This window comes from Nerophis ophidion, linkage group LG27, assembly GCF_033978795.1.
Source record: "Nerophis ophidion isolate RoL-2023_Sa linkage group LG27, RoL_Noph_v1.0, whole genome shotgun sequence".
Classification (NCBI taxonomy): domain Eukaryota; kingdom Metazoa; phylum Chordata; class Actinopteri; order Syngnathiformes; family Syngnathidae; genus Nerophis; species Nerophis ophidion.
Genome location: NC_084637.1, coordinates 1,110,443 through 1,130,110, shown reverse-complemented (window position 1 = coordinate 1,130,110; position 19,668 = coordinate 1,110,443). Strand labels below are relative to the sequence as shown.

Genomic DNA, 19,668 nt, shown 5'->3' with positions numbered 1-19,668 from the left:
TTCAATGTCTTTTCTTTATTTCCATGACTATTTACATTGTAGATAGTCACATCAAAACTGTGAATGAACACATGCGGAGTTATGTACTTAACATGTTTTATATTCTCGTTTCTTCAAAATAGCCACCCTTTGCTGTGTTTACTGCTTTGCACACTCTTGGCATTCTCTCCATGAGCTTCAAGAGGTAGTCACCTGAAATGCTTTTCACTTGACAGGTGTGCTTGAAGCTCATGGAGAGAATGCCAAGAGTGTGCAAAGCAGTAAACACAGCAAAGGGTGGCTATTTTGAAGAAACGAGAATATAAAACATGTTGTTTCACCTTTTTTTGTTAAGTACTTGACTCCACATGTTTTGGTAGAGGTTGCCCACACAATGCCAGGAATTCAAGATTTAACACTGTTTTATTTCGTTCTCACAAGGTGCGAGCTTTTTGCTTCCCAGCAGCAAGTCTTTTCTGCATCTGCCCAGCAGCACCTCCAACTCCAACTACTCGTCTCATCACGGCTGCTGCTAATAAAGGCGACAGGTGATTAGATAACAGGCCCACCTGGGCCATCTACGCATCTGTCGCTCAACTTTTCCACTCCATAGGGCCCACTCAAATATTAACACTGAATGATTAATCTTACTGTTTTGATTATATTTAACCTACTTACAGTTTAACAGGATAAAGTAGTCATTTTATTTCAGACCCAGAAGGATCCATATCACAGAAGAGAAAACATACAATGATAAAACCCAAATAAAAGAAATACAAGCAAAAATAAAATAGATAAAAACTTGAATAAAAAACCTTGTCAAATGATATAAAAGCATGTGTTAATCACAAATATTATTTGTAAGGCTTTGGTTAAGCTGACTACAAAATAAACACTAATAAAATATACTGCAAAAGAAGGAACTCAGAAAAACTGATTAAAAACAAATGTAATACGATTACACAGTGCTGAAATAAAACATCCACCCATCCATCCATTTACTACCGCTTGTCCGTCTTGGGGTCGCGGGGGGTGCTGGAGCCTATCCCAGCTGCATTCGGGCAGAAGGCGGGTACACCCTGGACAAGTCACCAACTCATCACAGGGCCAACACGGATAGACAGACAACATTGACTCTAAATGAATAATAATCATGTTATATGTTTCTTAAATAAACTGTCAATGCAAATAAAAGTACAGCTTCACCACTTTGGTCATCATTTTTGCGATGAGGAAACTTCTCTATTTCTTTAGCTCCGGACTTCTTCAGATATTCTTTTGCTTTTGTCATGACTGCCACAAGTGTTGAAAAAGTGTATTACAACTGCTGCGGCCCATACGGACCACAGCTGAGAAACACATGTTTTGGGGGCCTGGGGGGCCGTTGTTGGGACCACTGCTCTATCGCACAAACCCTCTAAAGAAGCAGATACTCAGGAGCACTGACAAGGCATGTACAGTATACTCCATCTACAGTAAGCAACGTACTGTACTGTGATACCAAGATCATCCATGTAAACTTTCTACAAACCCCGTTTCCATATGAGTTGGGAAATTGTGTTAGATGTAAATATAAACAGAATACAATGATTTGCAAATCCTTTTCAAGCCATATTCAGTTGAATATGCTACAAAGACAACATATTTCATGTTCAAACTCATAAACTTTTTTTTTTTTAAATCATCATTACCTTTAGAATTTGATGCCAGCAACACGTGACAAAGTAGTTGGGAAAGGGCATGTTCACCACTGTGTTACATCACCTTTTCTTTTAACAACACTCAATAAACGTTTGGGAACTGAGGAAACTAATTGTTGAAGCTTTGAAAGTGGAATTCTTTCCCATTCTTGTTTTATGTAGAACTTCAGTCCTTCAACAGTCCGGGGTCTCCACCGGTCGTATTTTACGCTTCATAATGCGCCACACATTTTCCATGGGAGACAGGTCTGGACTGCAGGCGGGCAAGGTAATTACCCACACTCTTTTTTAACAAAGCCACGCTGTTGTAACACATGCTGAATGTGGCTTGGCATTGTCTTGCTGAAATAAGCAGGGGCGTCCATGAAAAAGACGGCGCTTAGATGGCAGCATATGTTGTTCCAAAACCTGTATGTACCTTTCAGCATTAATGGTGCCTTCACAGATGTGTAAGTTACCCATGCCATGGACACTAATGCACCCCCATACCATCACACATGTGTAAGTTACCCATGCCTTGGGCACTAATGCACCCCCATACCATCACACATGTGTAAGTTACCCATGCCATGGACACTAATGCACCCCCATACCATCACACATGTGTAAGTTACCCATGCCTTGGACACTAATGCACCCCCATACCATCACACATGCTGGCTTTTGAACTTTGGGTCGATAACAGTCTGGATGGTTCACTTCCCCTTTGGACCGGATGACACAATCTTGAATATTTCCGAAAACAGTTTGAAATGTGGACTCGTCAGACCACAGAACACTTTTCCACTTTGCATCAGTCCATCTTAGATGATCTTGAGCCCAGAGAAGCTGGCGGAGTTTTTGGATGTTGTTGATAAATGGCTTTCACTTTGCATAGTAGAGCTTTAACTGGCACTTACAGATGTAGCGACAAACTGTATTTAGTGACTGGTTTTCTGATGTTTTCCAGAGCCCATGTGGTGATATCCTTTAGATATTGATGCCGGTTTTTGATACAGTGCTGTCTGAGGGATGGAAGGTCACGGTCATTTAATGTTGGTTTCCGGCCATGTCGCTTACGTGGAGTGATTTCTCCAGATTCTCTGAACCTTTTGATGATATTATGGAGCGTAGATGTTGAAATCCCTAAATTTCTTGCAATGTCACTTTGAGAAAGGTTGTTCTTAAACTGTTTGACTATTTGCTCACGCAGTTGTGGACAAAGGGGTGTACCTCGCCCCATCCTTTCTTGTGAAAGACTGAGAAGCTGTTTTTATAGCCAATCATGGCACCCACCTGTTCCCAATTAGCCTGCACACCTGTGGGATGTTCCAAATAAGTGTTTGATGAGCATTCCTCAACTTTATCAGTATTTATTGCCACCTTTCCCAACTACTTTGTCACGTGTTGCTGGGATCAAATTCTAAAGTTAATGATTATTTGCACAAAAAAATAAGGTTTATGAGTTTGAACATGAAATATGTTGTCTTTGTAGCATATTCAACTGAATATGGCTTGAAAAGGATTTGCAAATCATTGTATTCTGTTTATATTAACATCTAACACAATTTCCCAACTCATATGGAAACGGGGTTTGTAGATCTCGGGTCAGGACAAAGTCCTTCCTGTGGCTGTCAATAGATCCAAGAAACCGACACCTCCATGTTGCATCAACATCGCAGACAGTGGAGTTTTACAAGCCTTTTGCTTGATAAAATGAAATACAGCTTTTTTCTTTCTCGCAGGGGACCTGAACTCGATGTAACTCAGACGTTGTGTGATAACTTCTTTGCAGTTATTCTGACAGGTAGTTTTTTTTCTATATTTTCAGAATGCGTTGTGTTCTATTTTTGGCCAAAGTAAGACAAAGAAAGCCCTCTGAAGCTGTCTTTATTTTCCAGTTTGAAAGCCATGATTGTAATAGTCCGTGTGCCCAGAAGTTCCTCCGTGTGTTCCCTGAGATGCACAGACTTTGACCCCCCTGCTGACTAAACGGTATTTGTGGGGGCTTGAAGGGGTTCCAGTACAAAGTCCCGTAGGTCCAGAACGGTCAGTGAGTGTGACAAAGATGCTTGATGTGCCAGCAGAGGGCATGCAGGAGCTTCTCCCAAGCAGGCTGACTTCAGTACGACAGCTGGGAACATGTGACCAGCGTTGGGAGAAGTGGACTTTAAGCCTTCAGCCTCACTCAGAAGAGCCAGCATTTCACTGCGGTCAACAATGTGGCTCAGCGTCTTCATCCCCCTCGTCTTCAGCTGCTCACCAGCGGCGTCAGGTCAGTGAAGGAGGACTGCAGGAATGTGGAGGCTGACCAAGTCATTTGGACACATCATGGGAGAGAGAGCCTACTTTATTTTTGAAGTGTGATTGTTCTTTGCATGCAAGTCTTCCTGGATCCAGATGAAGCCCACAAGGTCCTGCTGCGCATGAGGAGGTTCAACTCAGGCTGGCTGGAGGAGCTGCAGATGGGGGATTTGAAGAGAGAGTGTCTGGAGGAGAAGTGCACTTACGAGGAGGCAAGGGAGGTGTTTGAGCACACTGAGATCACGGTTAGAACGGAGCACGCTTCTTTTTGCCAAATTCCAGCTTAGTCTGGAAAAGTGGTGTTGAGTAAGTGAGCGCCTCCTTTTTGTTTCCTCAGGACGAGTTCTGGAAGACGTACAGCAGTGAGCAGGATTTACACATCTGGGGGGTGGGGGCATTTACTACAGACTCATTAAGAAGTCTTTCAGCTGGATGCTAACAATTTGTGATGTTTTATACAAAAAATGGGCGTAAAGCAACAAACATCCTCAGCAACACCAAACATTCAAAGGTGGTTTCCTCCAGGAGGACCAACAGAACAATCTTATGTCCAGCGACTCGCCAGCAGGGAACTGAGTCGTCGGTTTTTTTAGTACAAATATCTTTTTGACAACAAAAAGTTATTTTTTTATCAGGTTAAATGCACAAAAGCCAAAAGCAGTGAAGTTGTCACCTTGTTTAAATGCTAAATAAAAAGAGAATACAACAAATCCTTTTCAACTTATATTCAATTGAATAGACTGCAAAGACAAGATATTTCATCTTCACACTGACAAACTTACTTTTTTTTGCCAATAATCATCAACTTAGAATGTAATGGCAGCAACACGTGGCAAAAAATGCCTTTTTACCAGTGTGTTACATGGCCTTTCCTTTGAACAACACTCAGTGCAGGTTTGGGAACTGAGGAGACACATTTTTGAAGTGGAATTCTTTCCCATTCTTGCTTGATGTACAGCTTAAGTTGTTCAACAGTCTCCTGCCTCATATTTTAGCCTGCACACATGTTCAATGTCTGGACTACAGGCAGGCCAGTCTAGTACCCGCACTCTTTTACTATGAAGCCACGCTGTTGTAACACCTGGCTTGGCATTGTCTTGCTGAAATAAGCAGGGGCATCACTAATAATATTGCTTGGATGGCAACATATGTTGCTCTAAAAGCTGTATGTAACTTTCAGCATTAATGGTGCCTTCACAGATGTGTAAGTTAGTCATGCCTTGGCCACTAATACACCCCCATACCTTCACAGATGTGTAAGTTACCCATGCCTTGGGCACTAATACACCCCCATACCATCACACATGTGTAAGTTACCCATGCCTTGTTCACTAATACACCCCCATACCTTCACAGATGTGTAAGTTACCCATGCCTTGGCCACTAATACACCCCCATACCATCACACATGTGTAAGTTACCCATGTCTTGTTCACTAATACACCCCCATACCATCACACATGTGTAAGTTACCCATGCCTTGTTCACTAATACACCCCCATACCATCACACATGTGTAAGTTACCCATGTCTTGTTCACTAATACACCCCCATACCATCACACATGTGTAAGTTACCCATGTCTTGGGCACTAATACACCCCCATACCATCACACATGTGTAAGTTACCCATGCCTTGTTCACTAATACACCCCCATACCATCACACATGTGTAAGTTACCCATGTCTTGTTCACTAATACACCCCCATACCATCACACATGTGTAAGTTACCCATGTCTTGTTCACTAATACACCCCCATACCATCACACATGTGTAAGTTACCCATGTCTTGGGCACTAATACACCCCCATACCATCACACATGTGTAAGTTACCCATGTCTTGGGCACTAATACACCCCCATACCATCACACATGTGTAAGTTACCCATGTCTTGGGCACTAATACACCCCCATACCATCACACATGTGTAAGTTAGTCATGTCTTGTTCACTAATACACCCCCATACCATCACACATGTGTAAGTTACCCATGTCTTGGGCACTAATACACCCCCATACCATCACACATGTGTAAGTTACCCATGCCTTGGGCACTAATACACCCCCATACCATCACACATGTGTAAGTTAGTCATGTCTTGGGCACTAATACACCCCCATACCATCACACATGTGTAAGTTAGTCATGTCTTGTTCACTAATACACCCCCATACCATCACACATGTGTAAGTTACCCATGCCTTGTTCACTAATACACCCCCATACCATCACACATGTGTAAGTTACCCATGTCTTGTTCACTAATACACCCCCATACCATCACACATGTGTAAGTTAGCCATGCCTTGGCCACTAATACACCCCCATACCATCACACATGTGTAAGTTACCCATGTCTTGTTCACTAATACACCCCCATACCATCACACATGTGTAAGTTACCCATGTCTTGGGCACTAATACACCCCCATACCATCACACATGTGTAAGTTAGTCATGTCTTGTTCACTAATACACCCCCATACCATCACACATGTGTAAGTTACCCATGTCTTGGGCACTAATACACCCCCATACCATCACACATGTGTAAGTTACCCATGCCTTGGGCACTAATACACCCCCATACCATCACAGATGTGTAAGTTACCCATGCCTTGGGCACTAATACACCCCCATACCATCACACATGTGTAAGTTACCCATGTCTTGGGCACTAATACACCCCCATACCATCACACATGTGTAAGTTACCCATGCCTTGTTCACTAATACACCCCCATACCATCACACATGTGTAAGTTACCCATGTCTTGTTCACTAATACACCCCCATACCATCACACATGTGTAAGTTACCCATGTCTTGGGCACTAATACACCCCCATACCATCACACATGTGTAAGTTACCCATGCCTTGTTCACTAATACACCCCCATACCATCACACATGTGTAAGTTACCCATGTCTTGTTCACTAATACACCCCCATACCATCACACATGTGTAAGTTACCCATGTCTTGTTCACTAATACACCCCCATACCATCACACATGTGTAAGTTACCCATGTCTTGGGCACTAATACACCCCCATACCATCACACATGTGTAAGTTACCCATGTCTTGGGCACTAATACACCCCCATACCATCACACATGTGTAAGTTACCCATGTCTTGGGCACTAATACACCCCCATACCATCACACATGTGTAAGTTAGTCATGTCTTGTTCACTAATACACCCCCATACCATCACACATGTGTAAGTTACCCATGTCTTGGGCACTAATACACCCCCATACCATCACACATGTGTAAGTTACCCATGCCTTGGGCACTAATACACCCCCATACCATCACACATGTGTAAGTTAGTCATGTCTTGGGCACTAATACACCCCCATACCATCACACATGTGTAAGTTAGTCATGTCTTGTTCACTAATACACCCCCATACCATCACACATGTGTAAGTTACCCATGTCTTGGGCACTAATACACCCCCATACCATCACACATGTGTAAGTTACCCATGCCTTGGGCACTAATACACCCCCATACCATCACACATGTGTAAGTTAGTCATGCCTTGGGCACTAATACACCCCCATACCATCACACATGTGTAAGTTACCCATGTCTTGGGCACTAATACACCCCCATACCATCACACATGTGTAAGTTACCCATGTCTTGGGCACTAATACACCCCCATACCATCACACATGTGTAAGTTACCCATGTCTTGGGCACTAATACACCCCCATACCATCACACATGTGTAAGTTACCCATGCCTTGGGCACTAATACACCGCCATACCATCACAGATGTGTAAGTTACCCATGTCTTGGGCACTAATACACCCCCATACCATCACAGATGTGTAAGTTACCCATGTCTTGGGCACTAATACACCGCCATACCATCACAGATGTGTAAGTTACCCATGTCTTGGGCACTAATACACCCCCATACCATCACACATGTGTAAGTTACCCATGCCTTGGGCACTAATACACCGCCATACCATCACAGATGTGTAAGTTACCCATGTCTTGGGCACTAATACACCCCCATACCATCACACATGTGTAAGTTACCCATGCCTTGGGCACTAATACACCGGCATACCATCACAGATGTGTAAGTTACCCATGTCTTGGGCACTAATACACCCCCATACCATCACAGATGTGTAAGTTACCCATGCCTTGGGCACTAATACACCGCCATACCATCACAGATGTGTAAGTTACCCATGTCTTGGGCACTAATACACCCCCATACCATCACACATACTGATTTTTACACTTTGCACCGAACAATTCGGATGGTTCTTTTCCTTTTTGTTCCACTTTTCCACTTTGCATCAGTCCAGCTTAGATGAGCTCTGGCCCAGCGAAGCTGGCGTCGTTTCTGGGTGTTGTTGATAAATGGCTTTGGGTTCCCATAGTAGAGTTTTAACTTGCACTTACAGATGTAGCGACCACCTGCAGTCAGTGACAGTGTTTTTTTGAAGTGTTCCTGAGCCCATGTGGTGATATCATTTACACACTGTCACTTTTTGATGTAGCACCGCCTGAGAGATCCAAGGTCAGGGGCATTCAATATGTATTTTCAGTCTTGCTGCTTACATGCAGTGATTTCTCCACATTCTCTGAACCTTTTGATGATATTATGGAGCGTAGATGGTGAAATCCCTAAATTCCTTGCAATAGCTGCTTGAGAAATGTTGTTCTTCAACAATTTGCTCAGGCATTTGTTGACAAAGTGGTGACCCTCACCCCGTCCTTGTTTGTGAATGAGTGAGCATTTCATGGAAGTTGCTTTTATAGCCAATCATGGCACCCACCTGTTCCCAATTAGCCTCTTCACCTGTGGCATGTTCCAAATAAGCATTTAATGAGCATTCCTCAACTTTCTCACTCTTTTTTGCCACTTGTGCCGGCTTTTTTGAAACATGTTGCAGGTCATCAAATTCCAAATGAGCTAATATTTGCACAAAAATAACAAAGTTTACCTTTTGGAAAGTTATAATAATAATAATAATAATGGATTAGATTTATATCGCGCTTTTCTATTGTTAGATACTGAAAGCGCTCACAGAGAAGTGGGAAGCCATCATTCATTCACACCTGGTGGTGGTGGTAAGCTACATCAGTAGTGGTGGTAAGCTACATCAGTAGCCACAGCTGCCCTGGGGTAGACTGACGGAAGCGAGGCAGCCAGTTTGCACCTACGGCCCCTCCCCTCCGACCACCACCTGTCATTCATTCATCATCATTCATTCACCAGTGTGAGCGGCACCGGGGGCAAAGGGTGAAGTGTCCTGCCCAAGGACACAACGGCAGCCATTTGGATGTCAATAGGTGGGAAGCGAACCTGCAACCCTCAGGTTTCTGGCACGGCCGCTCTACCCACTACGCCACAAGTTAAATATCTTGTCTTCGCAGTCTATTTAATTGAATATAAGTTGAAAAGGATTTGCATTCTTTTTTTATTTACCATTTACAGGACGTGACAACTTCACTGCTTTTGGGTTTGTTAAATGAAGATAAAGGGGCACTTTGAAACTAATGAGTACGTTAGCAGATGAGCAACCATCAACGTTTCAGGTTTTTGACCGGGCTACCGTCCTACAGTTCCAGACCACTGTGAGTCCAATCCCTGCTTAAATGGGGGAAGTTGCTCGGTCCAGACCGGGTCCTACACCTGCTTGTGTCCACAGCACTTCAGCGGCCTCATCTGTGAGCTTGGTGAGGACAGGCTGCACGCTCACAAACGCAGTGGCTACAAAGAAAACATGGTTGTGTCCTACAGACGACCGTGCCAAGCCAGACTCCTGCCTGCTAGAGAATGGAGGCTGTGAGCACTTCTGTGACGAGGACCCCTGGGGAGGAAGACTAAACTGCTCCTGTGCAGACGACTACTTCCTGCACACTGACGGCTGGAGCTGCGTTGCGAAAGGTAAGAAGGACATGGAAAGGTTGTAGATTGTAAAGCTAGCTTCTTAATGAAGTTCTGTGAGATGCCATCAGGTATGTTTCACCTTCTTGCCTCAGATGCAATACCGTGTGGCGTGACGCCAGTCATTCAGGGTTCAAGCAAAGCCGCACTGGATGACCCTCGTGCAAGGATTGTGGGTGGGAATGAATGTCCCAAAGGGGAATGTCCCTGGCAGGTACGTTACGTTAAAGGGACAGCCGCGGGCTTTTCTGTAGCGCTGAAGATGTGGTTGATGTGTTCCTTGTAGGTGTTGCTGCTCCATAAAGGAAAAGGGTTCTGTGGAGGAGTAATCTTAAAACCAACATGGATCCTCACAGCCTCCCATTGCATGGAGGATGCCGATGTCAGGTTTTTAAGCATAGTTGCAGGTATGAGTTACCCAACTTGCTTTGCAGGTATGAGATACCCAAGTTGCTTTGCAGGTATGAGTTACCCAAGTTGCTTTGCAGGTATGAGTTACCCAAGTTGCTTTGCAGGTATGAGTTACCCAAGTTGCTTTGCAGGTATGAGTTACCCAAGTTGCTTTGCAGGTATGAGTTACCCAAGTTGCTTTGTTGGCCCCTGACGCTGATGGTCCTCAAACGTGCTCTAAGGCTCTAGGGCAAAGCTATTTAGTGGTTGACATGTTTACAGCTCAACAAACTCATCTAGAAGTGTGTTTTCATGCTTGCTGGACGCACTCCTTCTACAACTTTGACATTGTCTGACAGGTGAGCACAATACCGAGGTGATGGAGGGAACGGAGCAGGTCATCCAGGTGGCTGAAATCCTCATGCACGAGCTCTATGTAAAGACCACGGCTGACAACGATATTGCCCTGCTGCGACTCACTGCTCCCATTGTGTACACACCATACGCCGTAGCAGCCTGCCTGCCCACTAAGTCTCTGGCTGAGCGTGAGCTCTGGGCCGTCAGCATGCACACAGTGAGCGGGTGGGGCCGCCGGGCTGAAAACGGCCCCACCTCGCACTTGCTGCGGCGTCTCAGTGTGCCTCGGATTCGTACACAACAGTGCGTGGAGGAAAGTGGCGTGGCCCTCACGGACAACATGTTTTGTGCCGGATACATCCAAGGCCAACAGGACTCCTGTAAAGGTGACAGCGGCGGGCCCCTGGTGACACAGTACAAGAAGACAACCTTCTTGCTCGGCATCGTGAGCTGGGGGAAGGGCTGCGCCCGACCTGGACACTATGGAATCTACACGCGCATTTCCAACTACCTGCAGTGGATCCACAACCGCACAGCGACTGCGCAACAACCCACAAACAACACACAGCTACCCCTGTACACTGAACACCTGAGCACTAAGTAGCCAATAAACTACCCTGAGTCAACATGGTGTTGATCAACCATTAACCACGCACATGTTAACATAAACATATTTAAAGTCATCATGCTAAGGTTCTTTCATTGATCACATACAGCAGCGGAGAAGGTGACCAGTTAGGGTTCAGCGTTGGACACGGTAATCCTTGTTTGGTACCAGGAAACACCGTGCCAAACTTTATTGATCATACGTCCTTTTTGTATAGTAATATTCAAACCAATGACGTCAGATTTGTTTACTAAACTGGTGAATGATGTTTGTTCTGCTGAGTCCAAGGGTGATAGGGCTCATGGAGCATGCGGTACAAAGGCTCATCCTCTCCTGTAAGCGGTCCTGGGACTTCATTTTTGCAGTTCTGCACACTAGAAATCATGTTGGCGAGACATGGCATTGTGTGGATTCTGTTCTTTGGGATCTCTTCAGATGCAGGTTTGTGTTACGGGAGACTTGCTTGGACAATTTAAAAAGGAGTTAAGAGTTTTAAGAGTTTATGTGTAGTTTGCTGTTGATAATGTTACTGCATGTGGTTGGCATCAGTGTTTGTGGAGAGACGGGAGGCCAGTGATGTGCTGACCAGAAGGACGCGAGCAAATACCGGATTCCTGGAGGAGCTCAAGCAAGGCAACCTGGAAAGGGAATGCATGGAGGAGATGTGTGACTATGAGGAGGCCAGAGAAGTATTTGAGGACGAAGGACAGACGGTCAGTCAATTGCTTTTTGTCCAACAGTCCAACGTCTACAGTAAGACAAGACTTTATACTCACAAATACCTTTTTGTTGTTTTCTGCTTCTGCAGAATCAATTCTGGCAGACCTATGACCGTAAGTGTTTGTCAACTTTCAACAATCATCTGCGTTTCATATTTGATATTTTATTCATCTTCCTGTTCTTTGGCTGCCAATGTTTCTGCTGCCAGTAATGACTGACTATTTATGTGATTGTAATTCACTGTCAGGTCGGGACCCCTGTAAGATAAACCCATGTCGTAACAATGGCGTGTGTGTCCACCAGGGGGCAACCTTTCAGTGTCAATGTCCCGAAGGCTTTGAAGGACGCTTCTGTCAGATGGGTACTAAATAAAGAGAACCGAGAGAGAGCCAATGACTACCTGTAGATGCATTTATGACATCCCTCAATGTGCCCCCCTGGCAGTGTTTGAAGACTCCCTCAAGTGTATTTACCACAACGGTCAGTGTCAGCATTTCTGCGATGGCTCAGGGAAACGCCGCAGGTGTTCCTGCGCTGATGGCTACATTCTGGGCGAAGACGGACGACAGTGCATTGCTCAAGGTAGAAACCTCTTTTTGACACGGATGCTTCAACTCGAGATGACCAAGGCACTTACACAAATGACTAACATTTGTTAGCTGGTTTACTATTAGCATTTAGCGTGGTGGAAAGCCAGTTGAGCCAACACACAACGTGCTGCTAAATGTACTTTGATTCACGACTCTTGGCAATAACCTTTTACATCTCTGGCAACAATAAAACAGGAAGTCCCATGTCCCATGGGCCAACCACATTTATGCATACTTCACCATAGGAGATGGTATTACCTAAGAATATTACAAGCGTAACTTTGTCAATACATTTTCGTACAGTTCACACACAAACTGTAATATGCACACGAGGCCAACAGTTGGCAATAGCTGCATAAATGTGCCCTCCTGTCTTCCAGTGGAGTTTCCATGTGGTCAGCTGGCTCCAGCCAATCAGAGCATGACCGGTCAGACGAGGCTTGTAGGAGCCAATCATTGTCCCAAAGGAGAATGTCCCTGGCAGGTAAACGCTGGCTTGATGGCAGGAATGAATGAGCTCATGTGATGGTCTTGAGCAAACGTGAAACCTAGCTGGCTAACTTAATCTTGACATAGGTATCCCTAACATCTTACCAAGACCACGGAAAGGCAAAGTCACGATGCAACCACACCGTTTGCTCTTGGCTGATTTGGATCAAATATGCACTTGGGTTAGGTGTCATTTTACCACTGGTCTATTAAGTTGGTCTATGTAGCTTTCACATTTCAGCAGCACTTAAGTGATGAACACACCACTGTCAGCATGACTGCACCAGGGTTTGTTTTAATGGAATCAACCAAGTGTGAAGAGAGCCTAATGCTGAGTGTGTAGCCCGGCAAGAGCCAGATTCCCAATTGGGTGTCGCTAGCCTTGCAATGCACAGTTTGATGAGTGATTAGCAGCCTCTGACAGGTTGTATGACCTTTACGTTCACGTCAGAAAGTCTGAGCGGTGCATTTGTGGCTCGCAGTCTGTTGGAACAGTGTAACCACAATTGTTAGTTTCGACTTTACTTTAAAGGCAATTTGACTTTACTCCAGAGTGAGTTGTTGAAATGTAAAATAACAATATTATACATGCCACAAAATGACCTATTTGTATCTTGATCAGGTTCTGATTGAGTTGAACCAAACAAGTCATTGTGGAGGTGCCCTGATCCGTCCTGACTGGGTTGTGACTGCAGCTCACTGCGTTCTTGGGATCCACCCTGACCAGCTTACGGTGGTGGCAGGTAAGCAGATGATAGAAGCTCTGTGCAACTTTTTTATTTTCAAATGCCATTTGGTACTATTTCCAGGGGAACACAACCTGGAGGTCGACGATGGCACAGAACAAAGAATCCCAGTTTCCAAGGCAATTGCCCATGAGGGTTATGTCCCAGCAACAGGTGACAGGGACATTGCGCTGCTGCACCTGAGTAGAAGTGTGGCCATAAACAGCCAGGCGCTCCCTATCTGCTTGCCCAATAAAGACTTAGCGGAGAAAGAGCTGCTACTGCTGCGGTACCACACTGTGTCGGGTTGGGGCAAGAAGACCATTGGGGGAAACGCTGCCAGCCACAGTCCAGCATCCAGCGGCGTCACCTCCCCTGTCCTCCGCAGGATGTCCTTACCGATCATTCCCAACTCTCAGTGCTCACAGAGAGCCCAGTTCAACTTCACCAACAATATGCTGTGTGCTGGCTACCTGGACGGCCACCAGGAGAGTTGCCGTGGCGACGATGGGAGCCCATTGACCAGCCTCTTTGGTTCCACCCACTTCCTTTTGGGCATCGTCGGATGGGGGCGGGGCTGTTCACACCCTGGCTATTATGGCGTTTACACCAACATGGCCAAATTTGTTGACTGGGCTGAGTCCACCATTAAGAACCCCCCCGCAGCCCCCATGTTTACTGACATGATGCAACAGAAAGTTGTCTAACAGCCACTAAGAAAAGCTTTTTCGATTTGAACTTTAATCCTTCAACAGCACTTTGGTTAGGGTTAGGGTTTCAAAGGGCTTGATTTTTGCTGATTTTTTAAACCGATGCCTTTGTTGTGTCGCTTCTGGAAATAAAGAAACACTAATGATAAGACACCCAGTGTCATACACAATAAAGTCTGATGTCAAGTTGTGTAAGAGTCTAACGTAGGGTTGTCCGGTACTACGATACTAATGAAGCATACTCGGTACTACGCTGCCTCTAATAAAGTGTGGTATCAGCCAACACTAATGTCAAGTATCAAAGAAGAGAAGAACAACTGATTATTACATTTTAACAGAAGTGTAGATAGAACAGAAAATAAGCAGATATTAACAGTAAATGAACAAGTGGATGAATAATCCATATTTACAGTTTGTCCCTCATAATGTCTATAAAATAATAGGTGTATAAATGACACAATATGTTAGTGCAGACTAATTAGGAGTCTTTGTTTGTTTACTTACTACTCAAAGACAAGTTGTTTAGTATGTTCAACATTTTATTTTAGAATAGAATAGAATAGAAAGTACTTTATTGATCCCTGGGGGAATTTCAGACTTAACTTAAGACTAAATTGTTCTTCAATTGTATATAAGACACATGTTTAATGCACCCTAAGATTTTTTGTTAAAACAAAGCCATTAATGAAATGTTCTGTGGTCCCCTTTATTTAGAAAAGTATAGAAATACATTTGGGTACCAAAATGTTGGTATCGGGACAACCCTAGTCTAACGATAAACCATCATCATGGTTCGGTACGTACCTCAGTTTTAAGGTCACCTTTCGGTTAACAAAATGCAAAATATAAAACTGCTTAACTTTTGGTGTGTAAATCATTTTAAAGGTATCCATCACGTGGTGTGGAGAATGGAGTCATGATGTAGAACCGGGGTCGGCAACCCAAAATGTTGAAAGAGTCATACTGGACCAAAAATACAAAATACAAATCCGTTTGGAGTCGCAAAAAAATTAAAAGCCATATTACATACAGATAGTGTGTCATGAGATATAAATTGAATTACGAGGACTTAAAGGAAACTAAATGAGCTGAAAAATAGCTACAAATGAGGAATAATGATGCAATATGTACATACAGCTAGCCTAAATAGCATGTTAGCATCGATTAGCTTGCAGTCAAGCAGTGACCAAATATGTCTGATTAGCACTCCACACAAGTCAATAACATCAACAAAACTCACCTTTGTGCATTCATGCACAACGTTATAAGTTTGGTGGACAAAATGAGACAGAAAAAGAAGTGGCATAAAACACGTCTTAGAAAGTCGGAGAAAGTTATACATGTAAACAAACTAGGGTGAGTTCAAGGACCGCCAAAATTAGTAGGACAAAACAATACTAGAATCAGTGAAGCATGTTTGATATAAACAGTGTGCTTTATAGCAATTAGGGAGGTTTGTCCTCCTACAGAAACCAAATTAAAACAAAAAATATGTTTTTTCCCCCTCATCATTTCCATTTTTCATATATTTTTGAAAAAGCTCCAGAGAGCCACTAGGGCGGCGCTAAAGAGGCGTGGGTGGCCGACCCCTGATGTAGTAGAAGTAGAAGTGTGGTCGACCACATAGCTTTAGAAGTTCATTTCGGTGATGTTGTTTTTATAAAAATGGAGTAAACAGTATTTAGCAACAGTTGTAAAGCAGTTGTACCCTAACTAGCAAATCATTCTCACCAGCTAGGCTTCATCCTCATGGTTAACTTGAGTGATGTACTCTATTTTTTGGATTGGAAGTCGCACTTACAATCCTTTTATTGATTTTTTTTTAAATCAACAATGCACCTTATAACCCGGTGCGCCCAATGTATGGAATAATTCTGGTTGTGCTTACCGACCTTGAAGCAATTTTATTTGGTACATGGTGTAATGATAAGTTTGACCAGTAGATGGCAGTCACACAATATATAAAACCTCGTTTCCATATGAGTTGGGAAATTGTGTTAGATGTAAATATAAACAGAATACAATGATTTGCAAATCCTTTTCAAGCCATATTCAGTTGAATATGCTACAAAGACAACATATTTCATGTTCAAACTCATAAACTTTATTTTTTTTTTACAAATAATAATTAACTTAGAATTTCATGGCTGCAACATGTGCCAAAGTAGTTGGGAAAGGGCATGTTCACCACTGTGTTACATCACCTTTTCTTTTAACAACACTCAATAAACGTTTGGGAACTGAGGAAACTAATTGTTGAAGCTTTGAAAGTGGAATTCTTTCCCATTCTTGTTTTATGTAGAGCTTCAGTCCTTCAACAGTCCGGGGTCTCCGCTGTCCTATTTTACGCTTCATAATGCGCCACACATTTTCCATGGGAGACAGGTCTGGACTGCAGGAGGCCCACGAAAGTACCCGCACTCCTTTTTTACGAAGCCACGCTGTTGTAACACTTGTCTTGCTGAAATAAGCAGGGGCGTCCATGATAACGTTGCTTTGATGACAACATATGTTGTTCCAAAAGCTGTATGTACCTTTCAGCATTAATGGTGCCTTCACAGATGTGTAAGTTACCCATGCCTTGGGCACTAATGCACCCCCATACCATCACACATGTGTAAGTTACCCATGCCTTGTTCACTAATACACCCCCATACCATCACACATGTGTAAGTTAGCCATGCCTTGGGCACTAATACACCCCCATACCATCACAGATGTGTAAGTTACCCATGCCTTGTTCACTAATACACCCCCATACCATCACAGATGTGTAAGTTAGCCATGCCTTGGGCACTAATACACCCCCATACCATCACACATGTGTAAGTTACCCATGTCTTGTTCACTAATACACCCCCATACCATCACACATGTGTAAGTTACCCATGCCTTGGGCACTAATACACCCCCATACCATCACACATGTGTAAGTTACCCATGTCTTGTTCACTAATACACCCCCATACCATCACACATGTGTAAGTTACCCATGTCTTGTTCACTAATACACCCCCATACCATCACACATGCTGGCTTTTACACATTTTACACTTTGTGCCTATGGGATGGCGTGGCGCAGTGGTAGAGTGGCCGTGCGCAAACCGAGGGTCACTGGTTCAAATCCCACCTAGAACCAACCTTGTCACGTCCGTTGTGTCCTGAGCAAGACACTTCACCCTTGCTCCTGATGGGTGCTGGTTAGCGCCTTGCATGGCAGCTCCCTCCATCAGTGTGTGAATGTGTGTGTGAATGGGTAAATGTGGAAGTAGTGTCAAAGCGCTTTGAGTACCTTGAAGGTAGAAAAGCGCTATACAAGTACAACCCATTTATCATTTATTTATTTATAACAATCCGAATGGTTATTTTCCTCTTTGTTCCGGAGGACACCACGTCCTCTGTTTCCAAATATAATTTGAAATGTGGACTCGTCAGACCACAGAACACCTTTCCACTTTGCATCAGTCCATCTTAGATGAGCTCGGGCCCAGAGAAACTGGCGGCGTTTCAGGATATTGTTGATAAATGGGTTTGGCTTTGCATAGTAGAGTTTTAACTTGCACTTACAGATGTAGCGACCAACTGTAGTTACTGACAGTGGTTTTATGAAGTGTTCCTGAGCCCATGTGGTGATATCCTTTACACACTAATGTCTGTTTTTGATGCAGTACCGCCTGAGGGATCAAAGGTCCGTAATATCATCGCTTACGTGCAATGATTTCTCCAGATTCTCTGAACCTTTTGATGATATTACAGACCGTAGATGGTAAAATCCCTAAATTCCTTGCAATGGCTCATTGACAAATGTTGTTCTAAAACTGTTTGACAATTTGCTTACAAAGTGGGGACCCTCACCCCATCCTTGTTTGTGAATTACTTAGCATTTCACGGAAGCTGCTTTTATAACCAATCATGGCACCCACCTGTTCCCAATTAGCCTGCACACCTGTGGGATGTTCCAAATAAGTGTTTGATGAGCATTCCTCAACTTTATCAGTATTTATTGCCACCTTTCCCAACTTCTTTGTCACGTGTTGCTGGCATCAAATTCTAAAGTTAATAATTATTTGAAAAAAAAAAGTCAAATATGTTGTCTTTGTAGCATATTCAACTGAATATGGCTTGAAAAGGATTTGCAAATCATTGTATTCTGTTTATATTTACATCTAACACCATTTCCCAACTCATATGGAAACGGGGTTTGTATGTGTAGACTGCGATATGACGCCAGTAAACAACACCAAAACTTTGAATGTTCCATTGAAAATAAAGAACTTTACAAGGACTTTGAAGCAGCACCTTGTCGACTCATTACGTCTGGAGTCAGAGATGCAAGCATTACTCTGCTGTGTGTATCCATCCATCCATTCATTTCCTACCGCTTGTCCCTTTCAGGGTCGCGGGGGGTGCTGGAGCCTATCTCAGCTGCATTCGGGTGGAAGGCGGTGTACACCCTGGACAAGTCGCCACCTCATCACAGGGCCAACACAGATAGACAACATTCACACACTAGGGACCATTTAGTGTTGCCAATCAACCTATCCCCAGGTGCATGTCTTTGGAGGTGGGAGGGGCCTATCCCCAGGTGCATGTCTTTGGAGGTGGGAGGGGCCTATCCCCAGGTGCATATCTTTGGAGGTGGGAGGGGCCTATCCCCAGGTGCATGTCTTTGGAGGTGGGAGGGGCCTATCCCCAGGTGCATGTCTTTGGAGGTGGGAGGGGCCTATCCCCAGGTGCATGTCTTTGGAGGTGGGAGGGGCCTATCCCCAGGTGCATGTCTTTGGAGGTGGGAGGGGCCTATCCCCAGGTGCATGTCTTTGGAGGTGGGAGGGGCCTATCCCCAGGTGCATGTCTTTGGAGGTGGGAGGGGCCTATCCCCAGGTGCATGTCTTTGGAGGTGGGAGGGGCCTATCCCCAGGTGCATGTCTTTGGAGGTGGGAGGGGCCTATCCCCAGGGGCATGTCTTTGGAGGTGGGAGGGGCCTATCCCCAGGTGCATGTCTTTGGAGGTGGGAGGGGCCTATTCCCAGGTGCATGTCTTTGGAGGTGGGAGGGGCCTATCCCCAGGTGCATGTCTTTGGAGGTGGGAGGGGCCTATCCCCAGGGGCATGTCTTTGGAGGTGGGAGGGGCCTATCCCCAGGTGCATGTCTTTGGAGGTGGGAGGGGCCTATCCCCAGG

At 44.4% G+C, this 19,668-nt stretch overlaps 2 protein-coding genes across 2 annotated transcripts; both read left to right on the top strand.

Annotated features, from left to right (window-relative positions):
• The first annotated feature begins 3,777 nt into the window (after nucleotides 1-3,777).
• Nucleotides 3,778-11,332, top strand: LOC133544239 (coagulation factor VII-like). The gene is made up of 8 exons (XM_061889391.1): nucleotides 3,778-3,933; nucleotides 4,044-4,207; nucleotides 4,300-4,324; nucleotides 9,578-9,691; nucleotides 9,756-9,902; nucleotides 9,998-10,116; nucleotides 10,189-10,309; nucleotides 10,652-11,332. Exons 1-8 carry the CDS (start codon nucleotides 3,879-3,881, stop codon nucleotides 11,251-11,253), a joined length of 1,347 nt encoding a protein of 448 aa, XP_061745375.1. The 5' UTR covers nucleotides 3,778-3,878; the 3' UTR covers nucleotides 11,254-11,332.
• Nucleotides 11,333-11,411: 79 nt separating this feature from the next.
• f7i (coagulation factor VIIi) lies at nucleotides 11,412-14,672 on the top strand. Its single transcript, XM_061889390.1, has 8 exons — nucleotides 11,412-11,697; nucleotides 11,806-11,969; nucleotides 12,065-12,089; nucleotides 12,224-12,337; nucleotides 12,421-12,558; nucleotides 12,947-13,050; nucleotides 13,678-13,798; nucleotides 13,865-14,672. Exons 1-8 carry the CDS (start codon nucleotides 11,565-11,567, stop codon nucleotides 14,485-14,487), a joined length of 1,422 nt encoding a protein of 473 aa, XP_061745374.1. The 5' UTR covers nucleotides 11,412-11,564; the 3' UTR covers nucleotides 14,488-14,672.
• The last annotated feature ends 4,996 nt before the right edge of the window (nucleotides 14,673-19,668 follow it).